Raw genomic sequence first — 16,020 nt, 5'->3', positions numbered from 1 at the left:
GAAAATGAAAAATGCAGTGCAGGAAACGAAGAAATGGGGCAGCCAATGGGAGGAGAGGACACGGATCATGAGCCGCAGCCGTCGGATGGATGCGTATCCGACGGCGGCGGACACGTGTGCCGCGGATCGCTCTCCAATTTCAGCCGAAAAAAACAAATATATAAGGGATCCCCGGTGAGGAGCGGCAGTGTATCTCTCGAATCCGGCCACCGCCTCTCCTCTCTCGCCCGCGCCCTCTCTCGCTAGCGCCCACCCCCGCGGCGATGGAATCCGTGCTCTCCGTTGCGCAGCTCGAGGCGCTCCTCCCTGGTGTTCCCATAGTGGTCGTCGTCGCCGGAGCCGAGAGTGTGCGCGGTGCGGCGACCATGGTCCAGCTGATCCTGCCCCGGGCGCTTGCTGGCGGCTCGATCTATGTCGCCGTCGCCCCCGCCGTCCCCGTCGCCGCGTTGGCCGGCGCCCCCGTCGCTCCCGTCGCCGCCGTCGGCCCCGCCGCCCTCGTCGTCCCCGGCGCCCCCGTCGGCCCCGCCGCCCCCGCCGTCCCCTTCGCCGTCGCCGTCGAGGATGTCGAGGAGGAGGTCGACGGCCCTGCTGCTCCCCCCGTCGCCTGGATCTTCCACGGGTACGAGCGTCTGCTGCCAATGGCAACCCTCGCCGGCCACCTCCTCGAGCTGCTCCACATCGTCGCCGGGTTGGAGGTGCACCCCGCTGATGAACAGCTCCTCCACCGCCACGACACGACCGGGAAGGACGTGCGCCGTCTCGGCCAGAAGATCCGCGGTGCGGTCGGCGTGGGGCTGGTGCGCGACGCCGGCGTGGAGGCCGTCACTCTGCGGAATCATCTGCACTCGGAATGGTCTGCAGGACAACATTGAAAAGAAGTTTGCCTTGAGAGGGAGTGTTAAAAAAAGGTAGGGTAACCTTCTACAATGTTCTACACTATGTAAGAGTAAGATATTTACCATGGAGTAGTCTAGATTTGGTAATAAATAAATTAGAAAACCTTGTAATATTTAGGAACTCTCTAGAAGGGGGGACACATGTCACAACCCTATGATCCACCTTTGGCTTATAAATAGAGACCCCCTCCCTTGCCATGATATTCAATCCATGAGCATAGTAGATGAGTGGTGCTAGGAAGTAGTGAGAAGGGTGAGTGCTAGGTTAGCCACAAAGAGAGGAAGTGTTGTGTACTCTTGTGTAATACTATTGTGTTGTAATAAAGCAAGTGTTATGTAAGTGTTAGTCTCCCAGTTTCTGAGTACTTACTGTATGAGTTGTGATTTATCGTAGGTTGGCTATTCCACCCAGGATCACAAAGTGTATGTGCTTCATCGTAGGAAGGTTGTGCCTCCCAGAAGCCAGCTTCATCTATTAGTAGGCTCTGCCACCCGGAAGTGAGAAAACGGCTCTGCCGTTGAAAGGGCCTTATACACTAAGTATCTAGACATTGAAAATGATAACCGACTCTAGAGTGAGTTGGTGCGTCTTAGGTGTAGCTCCTCAAGTTAGTGGGTATTAGGGCCACCTCGATTCCCAACAGACAGCACCGAAAATGCTGGTGGGGGTGCCAGTGCCGGTGGCAGAATCTCAGGTGTTGGTGGAGGCGCCGCTGCCGTGTGTCAACCTCAAGGAAGAAGAACTGATGCTGAATTGAATCTTGCGGCCAAATAAACCCCGACCTTTGTTAGATTTGGTCATCTGGAACAACGTCCTCAAGGATGCCCGAAATTATTGTATGATCATGTCTTATTTATAATCGCGGAGTGTCTTGTGAAATCGGTTAATGAGAGGGTATTTTTATTTGCGGAGAAAAACGCGAGAGCAACTGAGGCGTGGGACCGGCAGAGGAACCGTTGAACCACTGAACAAGAAACAGACCGCGGCGTGAGACCGGCAGAGGGACCGATTGATCCGGACTAGAAACACAGTGTTGGAGCAAGTAGCGGACTAACATTCACTGGATTACACATCACAGGACGGACATGTCGATCTATCCGGTGGAGTTAACGGTCTTACCGGTGAGAGGTGTCATGATCTACTGGATTGCACCACTAAATCTTTGTGGGCTGTGACTGCCGCCCGCCCCCATCCACCTCCCAGGCTGCTTGGATTGCTTCACGTGTTCCGGCCCATCTGTCTCGCTGCCTGCTTGGGTTGCTTCATTTTCCTCTATTATTGCACTCACGAGTCAGACTGTTGCTATGACCGGACATTTTGTTCATGTACTCGTCAGATTTCCTCATAGTTTCCAATGACATTTGGACCATTGTTTACGGTTCCATAGTCTGGTGATCTTTAGGATGAGCCTCACTAGCATATTACTGATCCTTTGCGAGACAGGTGCAGTGAGGCCGGTGCACCCCCGTACCAATCATCGGATTGATTTTGTGAAACTTGATGCTCCGGAGGCAGACAATGGTAACAGAAATGGTTGACCCGTGTTCAGTGTTTACAGTCACCGGAATATTATTCACTCGCTTGACACATACGCTGATTGACCACCTTTCGACGCATGTTTTGGATTGGTGACCATCGGTCAGAAGCACTGAGCGAGTCAGCGAGATGACTGGTGGTCGATTCATGCACCAATTCGACCATTGATCGACGGACAAGTTCATCATACAATCAATAACTTGGAAGGGAGATGGACGATGGATTATTGCCTAGAGTCATTAAGAATCACGATATAATAAGCAACAACATCCATGTTTTAAAGGTCACAAGAACTTGTAACGTTAGTGACATCCGGTGAAATGTTCTCCAACCTCCCCAAGAACCTCCATGAGGAAGGCTTAGCGCCAACTTGTGAAAGAATGAGTACATACTCAAAGGACTTGAATTTGGACGTGTTCCCCTTTTACTGCACTCACCGATCGGACCAGTGGATTGACTTACATTTGACTCTTCCCAAATCATTGTCACTAACATTACAAACTCAACACCTACAGTAACAACAACTAGCACTGGAGATCTGGTCTTTGGGTTCACCGGATGCTATGGACCATCCCGTTGGTTTCACCGATCACTCGGGAGGTATGGAACTTCAAGACACGGTTTGAAAGGACAGCTTGTCTTCCCGAGATGCATACACTTAGTCCACACTTGAAACAGAAATTGCACGCCAATTTTGTGGGCTCTAACATAAATTGTGGGCAACGACAATGTGTATTTATCTTTGACCATGACACCTTCAATTTTGTAGGTGCAACTATAAGAACAGCAAGTATGGGACTATTTTTTCCATGCACCTATGCGACCAATGTTCATCTGACATGACCACCTGACAATCTATCATCGGACGAACCTGACGGTCTATCCAGTGGTTGCAACGGTCTCACCGAAGTGAAGGATCAAGTGTACGAAAATATAATGTCTGCTTCCTTTTTCTTTGGTTGCATCATTTCAATGCCTCGCAGACATATCTTGATCACGTACACAAAGAGCACAGAAAAGCACCAAGAGCTCCAGCTCCAGCTACTCAACAAGAAGGACCAGGTCCATCTCTACAGTCTACAACCATTAGCAGCTCCTGCTCAAGCAACAAGGATGCATCAACTTTTCAAGCCCCAAGACCAGAAGCTGCAACATCTTCTCAAGGACCATTTCAGCAAACCATTCCAAGAGCATCCCAAAGGAGCGGTGGCTGCCTTTCTTACTTGTTGTTTGGTGTCAAATACTGAAAATCTCTAGCTGGAAGATGATACCTTTTATGAACTTATGTTACTTATATTGTTTGATGGCATCAACATGAATATATTCGTTTGTTGTAAATATTTGTTGCTATGAGCTGATGTTAGTTCTATGAACTCAGGTTCATGTTAGTGTTGTTACTTGTGAACTGATATTGTTAACTGCCATCCATGTGCATTTATCACTTCATTTTGCAAACCAGTTTATTTTGCATTGAAATATGCTGCAAGCTCAGTCAACATTTACATCAAAAGATCATGCACTAACAAAGGTTGCCACAAAAGCTCAGGCTCTAACAAAGCAAGTCACAATTTTGAGTACTTAAGTACTAACAATAGCGCTAACAAAGCAAAAACTACAATGCACCTACTGAAACAACTGAAGTCGCTCTTCTCCTTCAAGTCAAGTTGCTCCTTTTCCTCCATCTTCATATTGAATTCATTCTTCTCCTTTTCTAGTTGAACTATCATCTGCCTGAGCTCTTCATTTTCCTCCTGAATCTTTTAACATGATGTTGCTCCTCTTCTTTCTCCCTCCTAAGCTGCCAAACAGCATCACGAAGGTCACACATCAAAATCCGCTCATACTGGGTGGCCTCACGATCCATCCACACATAATAGCCACAATCCCCGAGTTTCTACACTCATATGAATTGCACAACAAATTAGAAAAACAATCGCAGAGCAGACCAATCTAAGGGGAAAACCTAAAGAAATGCTTACCAATTCTGAAGGGCATCTGTAGCATCTCTGGCCCGGGTTGTCCTCGCTCCATGATGTCCAGAAAGACGCCTTCTTATTGCAGCGGCACTTCACCGCAGGAGAGTAGTCATACAGACCTACTCGGTACGGCACCCGGTGCCCTAAACCTCTTCATTTCACCGCCTCCTTTTCCTCTCGACGATGCGGATCACCCTGACAAGCGTGATCTTGACGATGCCATGGCCGCAGCCTCCCTCCCTCCGTTGCCGGACCGCGTCCTACTCGTTGGGAGAAACCCTAGGTCCGCCAGGAACCCTAGAACCGACATAGGGTTCAACCTTAGTGAGCTAAAACTATATTAAATCAACCATTCAATCAAACTTTACTATAACAACCATTCAATTCTAAACTGTTCTCAAAACGTTATTCACACAATTATGAATTTACCATTATACCTTTGATCAAATAAAAAAATCGGAAAGACAATTATCCTACCTCATCTCCACTGGTGGGGGCCCACCACTTCGGTATACACCAGGTGCTTAGGACCCACCATTTAGTATGCACCGGTTGCATACCGGGTGCCTATCTTTTTGGTGCCTCTACCTTTCCAGCCGTTGAATCGAGCGACGTGATGCGTCCATTTTTCTTCAACCATTTTAAAAAATTGATATTTCGTTCCTTCCACTATTGGTGAGATTGAGAAATTTATTCATAGTTTGTGAAAATTTATTATTATAATTTTAAATTATTTGTAACTTTTATAAAAATTGATAGCGATATCGTGCTATATAAATAAAAAATATATCATATGTAAATCAATCTCACCGTATAAATTGTAAAATTTACACAATTTGCACGAACAAATTAATTTACTTATCTATTAAATTATAAGCTGCAAGAGTACAAGAGCAACTCCAACTCTCCAATATATCCTCGTAACAGAGAAACCAACACAACCCCGCTACGGACTCTCATCCGAGTCGAGGAGCAGCGGCCGCCCCTTCCCGCGCCGGCACGGACGCCGCTCCCGCCAGGTACACCTCCTCCCCGTCGTCTCCTTCCGATTTTTTTTTGTCTGCGAACTAGATCTAGGTGAGAGAGGGGCGAGAGAGAAGGGTCGCCACTGGCGGCGTCCGGCCGAATCGAACGGCCCGACCCACGGTGGCTCGAGCGGCCGGAGCCGCGCCGCCCCCATGCTCCGCGCGCCCCGACCCCCAGCCGCGTGCGGAGCAGGGGACGGGCGGTCCTGCGCGGCCGCCCAGCCGGCGGGGCTCGCGACCGTTGGGGACGCAGGAGGAGAGGGGGAGGGAGGTCGGGGCTCGCGGTCGTTGGGGATCATTTGATTCTGACTGTCTTCAAATGGACTATTATGCATTAGCAGTAGCAAACATGGATGAGTTTTTTTTTTTTTTTGAAAAGATACCCATGGATGAGGTCAAAGTGCAGTCTGGAAAATTAAACTCTCCAATCTTTTTTTACTATAACTTTGTTGTATTTCCTATTTACAAAACTTAATTATTATTCAAGAGTTTTCTGAGATGTAACTAGTTTGTGCAATTTAAAGAACAATAATGCTCTTAACACATTTTCACACCTTTTGACTTGCAGGAATATCTTTATTATCTAAAGATAGTGCATTGTGCTAAGTAAAAATGGTTTTGGGATTGATAAATGCTAACCCTGTAATCCATGAGAAAAAAGAGAGGCGCGTACGACAGGCACCGGAGACCACAGATGAAAATGCAGTAGAGCCTATAGATCAGCTGGAAATATTTGATATCCTTCTTTATGGTTTGCCTAATATGAATGTAATGAAGCTTGTTTTTTTTTCTGTTATACCATGCATCTGAAGTTTTTTTTTATCTTAGCCATTTGGTTGTGCTCCTTAATGTTCTTACATCACATTAGAGATATAAAGGATCCAGAGCACCCATATTCATTGGAACAGCTGAATGTGGTAACTGAAGACTCAGTTGAACTGAATGATGAAAGAAATTATGTCAGGTAAGTTCTCATATTTAGGTTTTTTTGATTTGGATGTTACACTTCAGTATTGCTAATGAAATTAACTCTTGAGGATTTGTATATGCTTTGCATCAGGGTTACCTTCACCCCCACAGTGGAGCACTGCAGTATGGCAACTGTTATTGGCCTCTGCATACGCGTGAAACTCATTCGGAGCCTCCCTCCTCGTTACAAGGTATGCTATCAGTGAATGGCTTGAGGCAAACAAAAAAAAACTTATGTTATGATTATGCTGAAAGAGCAATTTAAGTTCTGATATGCTGACATTATGCCCAGTTAGCAGGTTCTAGACTTCTAGTAATCTGTCATATGCATAGTATCTTGTCAGAAAGGATTAGTATTGTTGCTTGGTGCGTTTTCGGATATTGTTCATGTTCTTGAAATGTGTACCATTCTGCATACATACACCTATACTTTTGTTGAACATAAAATTTGGTCAGTGGTCAAAGGTCAAATGGTTATAAAATTAGTAGCTCATGTACATACCTGTTGCTCTGTAGGCAATTAGACCATTTACCAGCTCATTTGTATATCTTCCGTAGGGATCAGGAAACTTAGTTTTTTTTTGTCACCATGGTACTTTTTTTGCGTGTGTATGGTTGTAATTTGATGACAGAATGTATCTGGTTTTCTTAATCTAATTTTTGCAGGTGGACATAAGGGTAGCCCCTGGATCACACTCCACAGAAGCTGCTGGTATATGTTCTGTTGAACAGCTTCTGCATTACAGTCATCACTTTGTTTTCCTGGCTCAATATCTCAGTGTATAAATGTTTTTCTTTGTTGCAGTGAATAAGCAACTGAACGACAAGGAACGTGTTGCGGCTGCACTGGAAAACCCAAACCTACTGGACATGGTCGAAGAGTGCTTGTTGCCAACATTTGACTGAGGCTTGAACATATCTCGGCCGAGCTCACACAAGCTCACACTCCTGTCTTTTGAGAATTGGGATGCCTTGGCTGTTGCAGGAGGTGTGCATGAATTTTAGTTATCCACTCCTTTTAAGTTATTTTATTATTACTTTTTTTTTTTGAAAGTTGACAGGAGCACTGGCCCATCATGTAAGACTCGTATAGGCATCTGTGCTGACCGCACGCTCACACATAGATGAGACTGCCCGAGAAGTCTCGGAAGACGTCTACCGCGGCACACACACGCACTCACGCAACCCCACACACACTCTACCTACACACAGTGCCCGGTCCTCTCAGGGGAATTAATCCCCGGTGCGACACCGCACGTCGTCCCAGCCGGGGATCGAACGCGGGTGGGCAGGCTGGCCACTACCGGCGCTACCACCGAGCTACACGCTCGTTCGCTTATTACTTTTTTTTCCTGGACGGCTTTGGTGCTTGTGATCTTCCTGAACGAAGGGCATGTATAGTGTATACCCAAACAATCAACTGAGCTTAGTAGGAGAATACGGGAATCCCCAAATATCAAGTTGTTTCTCTTTCTTTATTTGGGCATGGTTATTTTCAGAGTTTCCTAGCACGGTGTTTCTTTATAGCATGCCCTTAGTTTGCGTGAAGAAATCATGATTTCTTCTTGAGTACTGTATCGTTTCTTGGCCCAACTGATTCATGCTAATTCCCTGGCCAAAATGCCTGCTGTCTTCCCACCGGCGATAGACAGACAGTCGCCCATGAGCACGATATGCTTGCAGTAGCAGGCCAGCAGAGTGAGCACGGTCCGCACCGGTCACCACTCACCAGTAGCAGCCTAGCAGGCCACCCGGAAGACCAAAGACGCTGGCGTGTCTGTGTCTGGACACAGACGAAAAACACATTTGCTCCAGCCCAACCTCGTGTTCTCGTGGCAACTTTTCTGCAGTGCCGCCGCTGCCCCGCACGCCCACGGCAGAACGGCTGGTTGGCTCACGAGCCCCTTTGGTCCTTGGACGGAGCGCGCCAGCAGGCACCAGGCAGTAGGGATGAAAACGGACGGGAGCGGGCGGAAAAATCCCTCGACCATTTTCATTTCCGTTTTTTATTACAGAAAACGGGAGCGGGAGCGGAATAGTCGGGTACAGAAACGGAAACGGGATATAACGGTTACGGAAACTGGCGAGAATCGGAAAATCTACCGGAATGTATTATTATTTAATCACCATTCACTTTGAATAAATATAACACTAGACACTCCTTTACAAAAGCTATTTTTAAAAAAATTATGATCAATGTTTTTGTTTCCTATGATTAAACCATAAAGTATATGTATTGATGTTGAGGAACATGAGAGGATATATGGTGTGCGTATTATTCTTTTTTCGGATTTTATAAATACGGAATTAATACGGGATTATCCCAGCTAAAAACAGGATCCCGCAAATACGGGCGGGATACACCCCTTCCCGCTTCCCGTTCCATTTCTGTATTTTTTCGTAAATATGAAAACGGTCGGAATAAATATAGAAATACGGATGGGACAGGACGGAAATTTTTACGGATGGGACAGGACGGAAATTTTTCCGTCCATTTTCATCCTTACCAGTAAGGATGGATCTAGACATCCGAATTCTTAGAACAAATTTGATATTTTAAAATAGATATGCTTAAAATTTTATGCTAATCTTTTTTTATATTATCAAGCATATTATTACACATAAGAATAAAATTTTGTATAGATTTTTTTATGTATTATTTGCTCCCTATAATTAAAAAGGTGAAAAAAGATTCGAATCCGTATCCGATCCGTATTCGAATTTTTATATCTATTATTTGAGAATATATATGATAAATTTGAGGCTTAGTTTTTATGAATCTTTACAAAATCAATGTTAAATACAAGGCTATGAATTTATATAATAAATTCTATATCTTATTTCTCCATAATCAAAGAAAAATGATAAAAAAATCTGACATTCGAATAAACATCCGAATTCATCCTTACTTACCAGGCAGGCTGTGTGCAGGCTGTGTGTTGACTGTCTGTTGTGTACAAGGAGGAGCAGAGGCGGAGCACGCTCTCCCGATGCTAGCAGAAAAGATCAGGGTCTCGCCAGTTCAGTAGAGTCCGCAAGCTCCGCAAGACAGCAACCCAAACAGCCGACGGAATCTCCTCACCTGCTCCGTGCTCCCCAACCCAAAGCCTCCGCTGCCTGAGACCTTGCGCCTTCCCGTCGTCTCCCCGGTCCGACTCGCGATGCCGGCGTGGGCCGAAGCGGCGCTCGTCCTCGCCTCGCCGTCCCCCGCCGCGGCCTCGTCGTCTTCCTCGTCATGCGGCGTCAGGCCGCGCGCCGCTTTGGAGTCCGGCAGGCTCTTCTGCAAGGTGCTTCTCTCTTCCTCACCTCCCCTACGCTCCGGCCATTATTTTAACTCTATGCGAGGTGCTAGTAGCGGCGCAGGTGGGGGGTGGAGGCGGGCGTACTGATGCTTGCTGCTAGAGTGAGTGTTAGGGATCTGTACAAGCGTTTTGGCTCGAGCTGGTGTCGGTACCGTTCCTCGTCAGATGTGCTGCTGCTAACTTGCTGGTTGCTGCTTAGATTAGCATTGGCATCAAGCTGAGTCCAGCAGCCGCCTTTTTTGATGTATCATGTATGTGTGATTCACTGATTCCTTGCAACTGCATATTTCTGTTCGTACTGAAATTTTAGTCGGGGCTGCTCGTGGTTGCTCGAATTGGACGTTGTATAGACCGGGTTGCAAAGTAAAGCTTGGAGCATAATTTGTGGAAACTTGGTTCTATGTAAATTAAGTGCTCTTTGCTTTGCTGCCGTGTGGTGCCGATCTGACCCGTCTTGCATGAGGTTTCGTGTGCTATTGGCCTCCCACTCTTGTAACAGTTTTGCTAACATGCTTTTCTTCAAGTGCTGGGGCTATACAGTACAGTGTTTAGAATGTCCAGACGTCCTGTGTACTTTGTTCACTTGGACAAGAGATATTTTTGCTTTATTCGAACTTTACATGCAGTTCGGAGTAATCTATCTGATTTATTGCCTCTGAGCATTGAAACTTGATCAGAAAAATTTGTCACTGCAAGTAGCTCAAATGGAAATGATAGGTAAATTGTGTGGGCTGACATAGTGTTTAATTCGTACTGTGAGGATTTCACCTGTTCATTATGCTTCTCGTAGCGTGCCAAACCTTTTTCATATCATAGAAACTTCTGTTTCTGTCTGGTACTTACATCATCAATATTTTGGCATGCTTCAGCTCTGAATTCCGATGCTTTGCTGCTAAAATTGACCGCGCTCATTGTGTAGTTCATCTTCTCAGTGACGTAAGGCTTTTTCCTTGACATGTGATGGTGACCGTTACATGTTATCCTTTCTTATGCCTGAACTGTTCTGCTCAACCTGATGGTCATTGAGGCCCTACTTCACTGTGCCAGTTCACTGTTTATAACTTTATACCATGGTGCTGTTTTACTTCATGTTCCAAGCTATCATGGGTCCAGTGGATGATGTGATGTGGACTGCTATATTATCAACTCCAAATCACAGATATCAGGTTCGGTAGGCAGGATGAAACCCTAACTCGCCCTCACGCAGGAGGCTCTGAGTTCTAAAGGCTATCCTTCTACTTGCCAGGACTCTCTTCTCTTGCTGAATATAAAGACCCTATCCTAACAAACCTCCTAGATTTAAGCCTAACAAACCGGAAATAACCAAACCAGGTGCCTAATCTGTTGTGGACGCTTGTGCCTTGCTCCTGCGCTGGTACTTCTTGCCAAATATTGTGTCCACAACATGATGGCTTGTTGTTCTGCAGGGTTTTCCTTGCAGCATGCGTTCCAAAGTTGGATTCCAAATTGATAGTTACCGTACAAGGACCTTCAAGATTAAAGCAAAAACAGAATCTGGTGATGGCTACACACGGCTTGCTCCACTTAGATTTGAATCTCCGAGTGGCCAACTTCTGGTCCAAATACTACAATCACATCCTCACCTGCTACCTGCTACAGTTGATCAGCAACTTGAAAATCTGCAATCAGAGAAAGATGCCCAAAAGGAAGAAGTTTCAAAAGTTCCTCAGGACCTCCTCTACCAGTACGTCTCCTGAATTTATCTGAATTGTCAAGCACTCAATTATCACATCCGCTATTTGCGCATCATGTTTAACGCTAAGATGTAAAGTCAATTAGGTAGCTACTCATCATACACTTTTATTCTCACAACATTAACCATGTTTTCCAATTTATTGCAAGAAGCTGCAATTTAGCTATATAACTAAAAAAAATAGAACATAAACATGACTGGTATATATAGGAAAGCATGTCAAAATGAATGTTGTCATAATCCCATCCATCAACTACCAAAAGTGCACTAACTGATGATAAGCTAATTGAACTACAGGAGAATCGCAGAAGTCAAAGAGAAGGAAAGGCAGAATACTTTAGAAGAGATCATCTACTGTTGGATTATCTACAAGTTTATGGACAATGACATATCCATGACACCTGCATTAACACCAGGGGCTGGCCCTGTACGCGATATATCTTCGCTGCCTAACCAAGAGGATAAACTGCAAAACATACACTCCCCAGATGCTTTTGAGATGATACAAAACCATCTTAACCTTATCATGGGAGAAAAAATAGCAGCACCACCGGACACTGTTGTGGAGATCAGCAACTTAAATCTTGGAAAGCTTTATGCAGCATCCATCATGTACGGTTACTTCCTTAAGAGGGTAGATGAGCGATTCCAGCTCGAGAAGACTATGAAGACGCTCCCACCAAATCCCAAGCAGCAGATAGTGTTTGAAAACCTGAAACCAAATCCATTCTGGGATATGGAGTCCTTAGTACAGATTACACCTGATGGGGAGGAGATTAGCTTGGACGATAAAGAATCAAATCCGAACAAGTTGAGGTCTTATGTTTCGCAACTGGATGCTGATACATTGCAAAGATACGCAACTATCAGGTCAAATGAAGCTGTCTCACTGATTGAGAAGCAAACTCAATCTTTGTTTGGACGACCAGACATCAAAGTATTGGACGATGGTTCTGTTAATGCAAAGGATGGTAAGACGATAACAATCACATTTATAGAGCTGAATCACCTTGTCTTGGAGGCAGTTGCTTTCGGATCCTTCCTCTGGGAAGCTGAGAGCTATGTAGAATCAAAATACCATTTTGTTAACAGTTGAATGTGCCTTCTTTTTATATACCTTTTGGTAATGGTTTATGTACATGTGATAGGGTAGGATCCATCTCTGACCTGTTCCAAAGTGTAGTCATGGTTCTTGCTGGCTATCAGTTACAGCCAAATCATCACCTTCCATGCCTCCTAACAGGTTTATGATTTTTCATCGGATGGAAGTGGACATGATCCAGATTCCAGAGTGTAATCTAACAAGCGAGAAGTGATACACAAATACTTCATGTTCTCCGAAATCAGTGGAACATGTTCTGAATTTTGCCCGTCAACTTGTTCACTGCAACACTGCTCACCGTTGTCTTTGCTGTCCTGTTGTTTTAGGCTTTTAGCTGTGGCACAGTGCACGCAGTGTGTTTCATATTTCTTGAGTTTCATTGTCAGTCTCAATATGGATGCTCTGCTCGTTTTTTTTTTTTTGCTCGTCTTGATTTTCAGTTCGTCATGGACCATGCTCCTAAATCGTAATTCATCGCTCCATAAACTTCAGTGCATCTCTCTCGCCATCAGCTTGCTTCAATTGCAGAACCAGAAAAACTAAGTTGGACTTCGGAGCTGGGCGCCATTGAGCCGAGCGACGCCGATAATTTCCCCATGTCGACCTGTACATAGTCCGGTTATAACCCAGCTAGCCCGAGTAACCAGCCCAGATAAAACCGTATTAGCAAAGCATGCATGGGTTGGTTTGGCTCCGGTTTCTACCGGCTACAATTCAGCAAGTAGATAAATATCCAATCTAACAGCCAATCCAATAAAAAACGGCAGTGGCACCTTGCTCACGGCAAGCAAGCCAAGCCTCTAATCACGATGAGCGCACTGCCCCGCACACCATCGTCTCTCGTCACGGGGAGAGCTCGGTGACCAACAGCAACCCGTAAAAATTGTCCCCCGCTGGTTTCAAAACCGCCCAGATGACTCTCTCACGGTTTGGGCTGGGTTTTAACAGTAAAACCAGACCATGAACAGGGCGATCCCCATGGGTTCTTAGGATCCGCCGCAGCCCGCAGCCACACCAGAGTACTCGGCAATGCTGCGCAGCGCACTGCGGAGCGTGCACGTCGTGAGCTATTCCGTTTCCAAACAGAATCGTCGGACTGTTAGCTCCTTCCTTTTCAGTACTTCTCAATATAATCTCCAGTTCCTCGCCAAAAAGATTCATGCTGATCATCTGACACTTCCTTATGAATTGATTGGCCCTGTAAAATCCACCATCTCCTGAAGTGCTGGAGTCACTTGGCTTTACACCAGCAGAGATCGATCATCAGCGATGCCTCCCCCGGCCTCCTGCTGCCCGGCAGAGCCGGAGCCATGGCCACGAGCCCACCACTCGTTAGCAACTGCGACCTGGTCGCCACCGGAAGCTCTGCAAAAATCGTTGGAAGATGATGGGCGAGCAGAGGTGCGTCGTTCCACGGAGTTTCATGCTCAAACAAGCTCTGCACATGATGAAGAGCTTAAAAAAAAAAGGGGGGGGGGGGGGGGTCGTTATCTGAATTACAGACCACCCCATGTTCTTCTATGTTGGACTTCAAATCGGCGATCCAAATTCTCACCAAAAATTATACAAAAAATTACAGAGATGGAGAACGTATGGACGTATGTCCCAACGAAATTTCGTGTCCAAATAAATTCTGTAGATGAAGAAATAAAAAAAGAGAAATCTGCGTGGGGTGGACGGTATTTCAAATACCGTCCACCCCCGTTCTATATTGAACTTCAAATTACCGAACCAAATATTCACCAAATTTTCTATAAAAATTTACACATATGAAAAATGCATGGCCGCATGCCTCCACGAAATTTCATGGACAAATAAATTATGTAGAGGGAAAACTAAAAAAGAGAAATGTCCCTGGGGTGGACGGTATTTGAAATACCGTCCACCCCCTGGTACTAGCATTCTGGCGCAGGAGGAGGAATGGAGCCGGAGGAGGAGGAAGAAGAGAGCGTATACGGCCGGGACGCTGTGCGCACGCGATGGTGGCCGCGCCGGTGAAGCTGTTGGCTTGGCAGGGATATCGCGGCGCCGGGACAGGTCGAGAGCGCGCCAACGGCGAGGACGGCCCGGCTGCCGGCTGTCGCCGCAGACCGCATGCAGCCGCGACGGCACGAGGCGTTCTGGCATCGGGAGACCAGTCCAGACGAGCTGGTGTGTGCAGAGGCCTGTCATGTTTGGGAACAGGAAGCTGGAGCGCGGAGGGGTAGCTGTGGCTTGAGGTTTTTCCGAATCCGCTGCGCATGTTTACAGTTCCGCCCCGCTCGATGTTTCAGAGTGCATCGACCGTAGATCCACCACTGAACCGAAAGACGAACACGCGCTGAACAATGTGACCGACGGAAGAAGGATTTGAGAGATCGCGCGATCTCTCTAGCTCGCCGTACAACTAACAGCAAAAACTTCTGATGGCCATGGCCAGTTGGCCACCGAATGCTGCTACAGCCTACAGGTGATCTCTATAGCTCGCCGTACAACTAACAGCAAAAACTTCTGATGGCCATGGCCAGTTAGCCACCGAATGCTGCTACAGCCTACAGGTAGCATGCAGCTGGGTTCAGAGACTCGGAGTTCTCACACCCCACGTCTTTCGCCGAGACAGCCGCTGGAATACTTTGGAAAGTTGGACGGGCCGCGCGTTGGCTCGGCGTGGGTGGGCCGGGCTGCCTGCATTGATTGGTCCGAGTCCAATATTATGAACTCGATTACTCCCGACGTAGTTAGCCCAAAACTAACCACCTGTTTAGTGGATCCTCCAACCCCTCAAAAAAAAAGTTTAGTGGATCCTCCAGGAATAGTAGCACATCGGCTATTCGACCTGGGGAAGAAGCTGGGGGAGCTACAAAAGAAGAGGGAGGGATGGCTTTGAAACATACTTACCTGGACGGGGTCTATGGCTTATCATGAAGGGTCATGGCCTAAGTTAGTGGCCTCTATTGCACTTGGGAGGAGCACTGACTTACCATCTCCTCGAGTAGGAGAGTGGACGTCATAATTTGTGGTAGAGGGGGTATGCGTTCGCGCGGCCCCCACCAAAGCAATGCACAAATTTTTTGTATAATCCATTTATAAAGTTTGTATTTGTATTTCTATTTGTAAATTTGTATACTCCCTCCGTCCCATAAAACAAGTCATCCTAAAAATTCTAAGACAAATTAATAAGAAGGTAAAATGACTATTTTGCCCTTATATATTATCCATATTTAGCACTAATTGATTCTTGCATGCACATGCACTTTTTAAATAGGGTAGGGTGACTTGTTTTTTGGGACAAATTTTTAATCTCAGTATGACTAGTATTTTGGGATGGAGGGAGTATATATTAATATTATAATGTTATATTACTCTCTTGAATTATGCAACGGGTTCATAATCATTTGCTTACTCTTGAATTATGCAACTGGTTTCATACTCATTCAGCCATTCACGGATGCTCTTCGAAAATTGTTGGAAGATAATGGGCGAGCAGAAGTGCGTCGTTCCACGGAGTTTCACGCTCAAA

The 16,020-nt window shown here is 46.1% G+C and overlaps 2 protein-coding genes and 1 non-coding gene across 4 annotated transcripts; all 3 read left to right on the top strand.

Moving 5' to 3' along the window:
• The first annotated feature begins 5,300 nt into the window (after positions 1-5,300).
• LOC120683227 (protein AE7-like) lies at positions 5,301-7,883 on the top strand. 2 transcript variants are annotated; one of them, XR_005678719.1, is made up of 7 exons: positions 5,301-5,428; positions 6,003-6,170; positions 6,293-6,398; positions 6,495-6,594; positions 7,070-7,115; positions 7,209-7,434; positions 7,740-7,883. XR_005678719.1 is itself a non-coding variant. In XM_039965264.1 (6 exons), the coding sequence occupies exons 2-6, from the start codon at positions 6,047-6,049 to the stop codon at positions 7,307-7,309; spliced, it is 477 nt and encodes a 158-aa protein (XP_039821198.1). In that variant the 5' UTR covers positions 5,301-5,428; positions 6,003-6,046; the 3' UTR covers positions 7,310-7,444. The 2 variants fall into 2 exon arrangements, 1 of the variants encoding a protein (XP_039821198.1); XM_039965264.1 differs by lacking the exon at positions 7,740-7,883 and having other exon boundaries at positions 7,209-7,444.
• Positions 7,884-9,395: 1,512 nt separating this feature from the next.
• LOC120682258 (UV-B-induced protein At3g17800, chloroplastic-like) lies at positions 9,396-12,795 on the top strand. The gene is made up of 3 exons (XM_039964083.1): positions 9,396-9,690; positions 11,133-11,410; positions 11,717-12,795. The coding sequence occupies exons 1-3, from the start codon at positions 9,565-9,567 to the stop codon at positions 12,513-12,515; spliced, it is 1,203 nt and encodes a 400-aa protein (XP_039820017.1). The 5' UTR covers positions 9,396-9,564; the 3' UTR covers positions 12,516-12,795.
• A 2,595-nt stretch (positions 12,796-15,390) lies between these two features.
• LOC120684084 lies at positions 15,391-15,551 on the top strand. Its single transcript, XR_005679070.1, has one exon. It is a non-coding gene; the product is annotated as a U1 spliceosomal RNA (small nuclear RNA).
• The last annotated feature ends 469 nt before the right edge of the window (positions 15,552-16,020 follow it).

This window comes from Panicum virgatum, chromosome 7N (assembly GCF_016808335.1).
Source record: "Panicum virgatum strain AP13 chromosome 7N, P.virgatum_v5, whole genome shotgun sequence".
NCBI lineage: Eukaryota > Viridiplantae > Streptophyta > Magnoliopsida > Poales > Poaceae > Panicum > Panicum virgatum.
The sequence above is the reverse complement of the archived record's forward strand: the minus strand, read 5'-3'. Positions and strand labels throughout refer to the sequence as shown.

Bases quoted from the DNA above. Each gene is read 5' to 3' on its own strand.
- LOC120683227 (XM_039965264.1), top strand. From the start codon at position 6,047: ATGGTTTTGGGATTGATAAATGCTAACCCTGTAATCCATGAGAAAAAA. The intron at 6,399-6,494 runs GTAAGTTCTCAT...GCTTTGCATCAG, and splicing joins GATGAAAGAAATTATGTCAG to GGTTACCTTCACCCCCACAG. The intron at 7,116-7,208 runs GTATATGTTCTG...TCTTTGTTGCAG, and splicing joins ACACTCCACAGAAGCTGCTG to TGAATAAGCAACTGAACGAC.
- LOC120682258 (XM_039964083.1), top strand. From the start codon at position 9,565: ATGCCGGCGTGGGCCGAAGCGGCGCTCGTCCTCGCCTCGCCGTCCCCC. The intron at 9,691-11,132 runs GTGCTTCTCTCT...GTTGTTCTGCAG, and splicing joins CCGGCAGGCTCTTCTGCAAG to GGTTTTCCTTGCAGCATGCG. The intron at 11,411-11,716 runs GTACGTCTCCTG...ATTGAACTACAG, and splicing joins CCTCAGGACCTCCTCTACCA to GAGAATCGCAGAAGTCAAAG.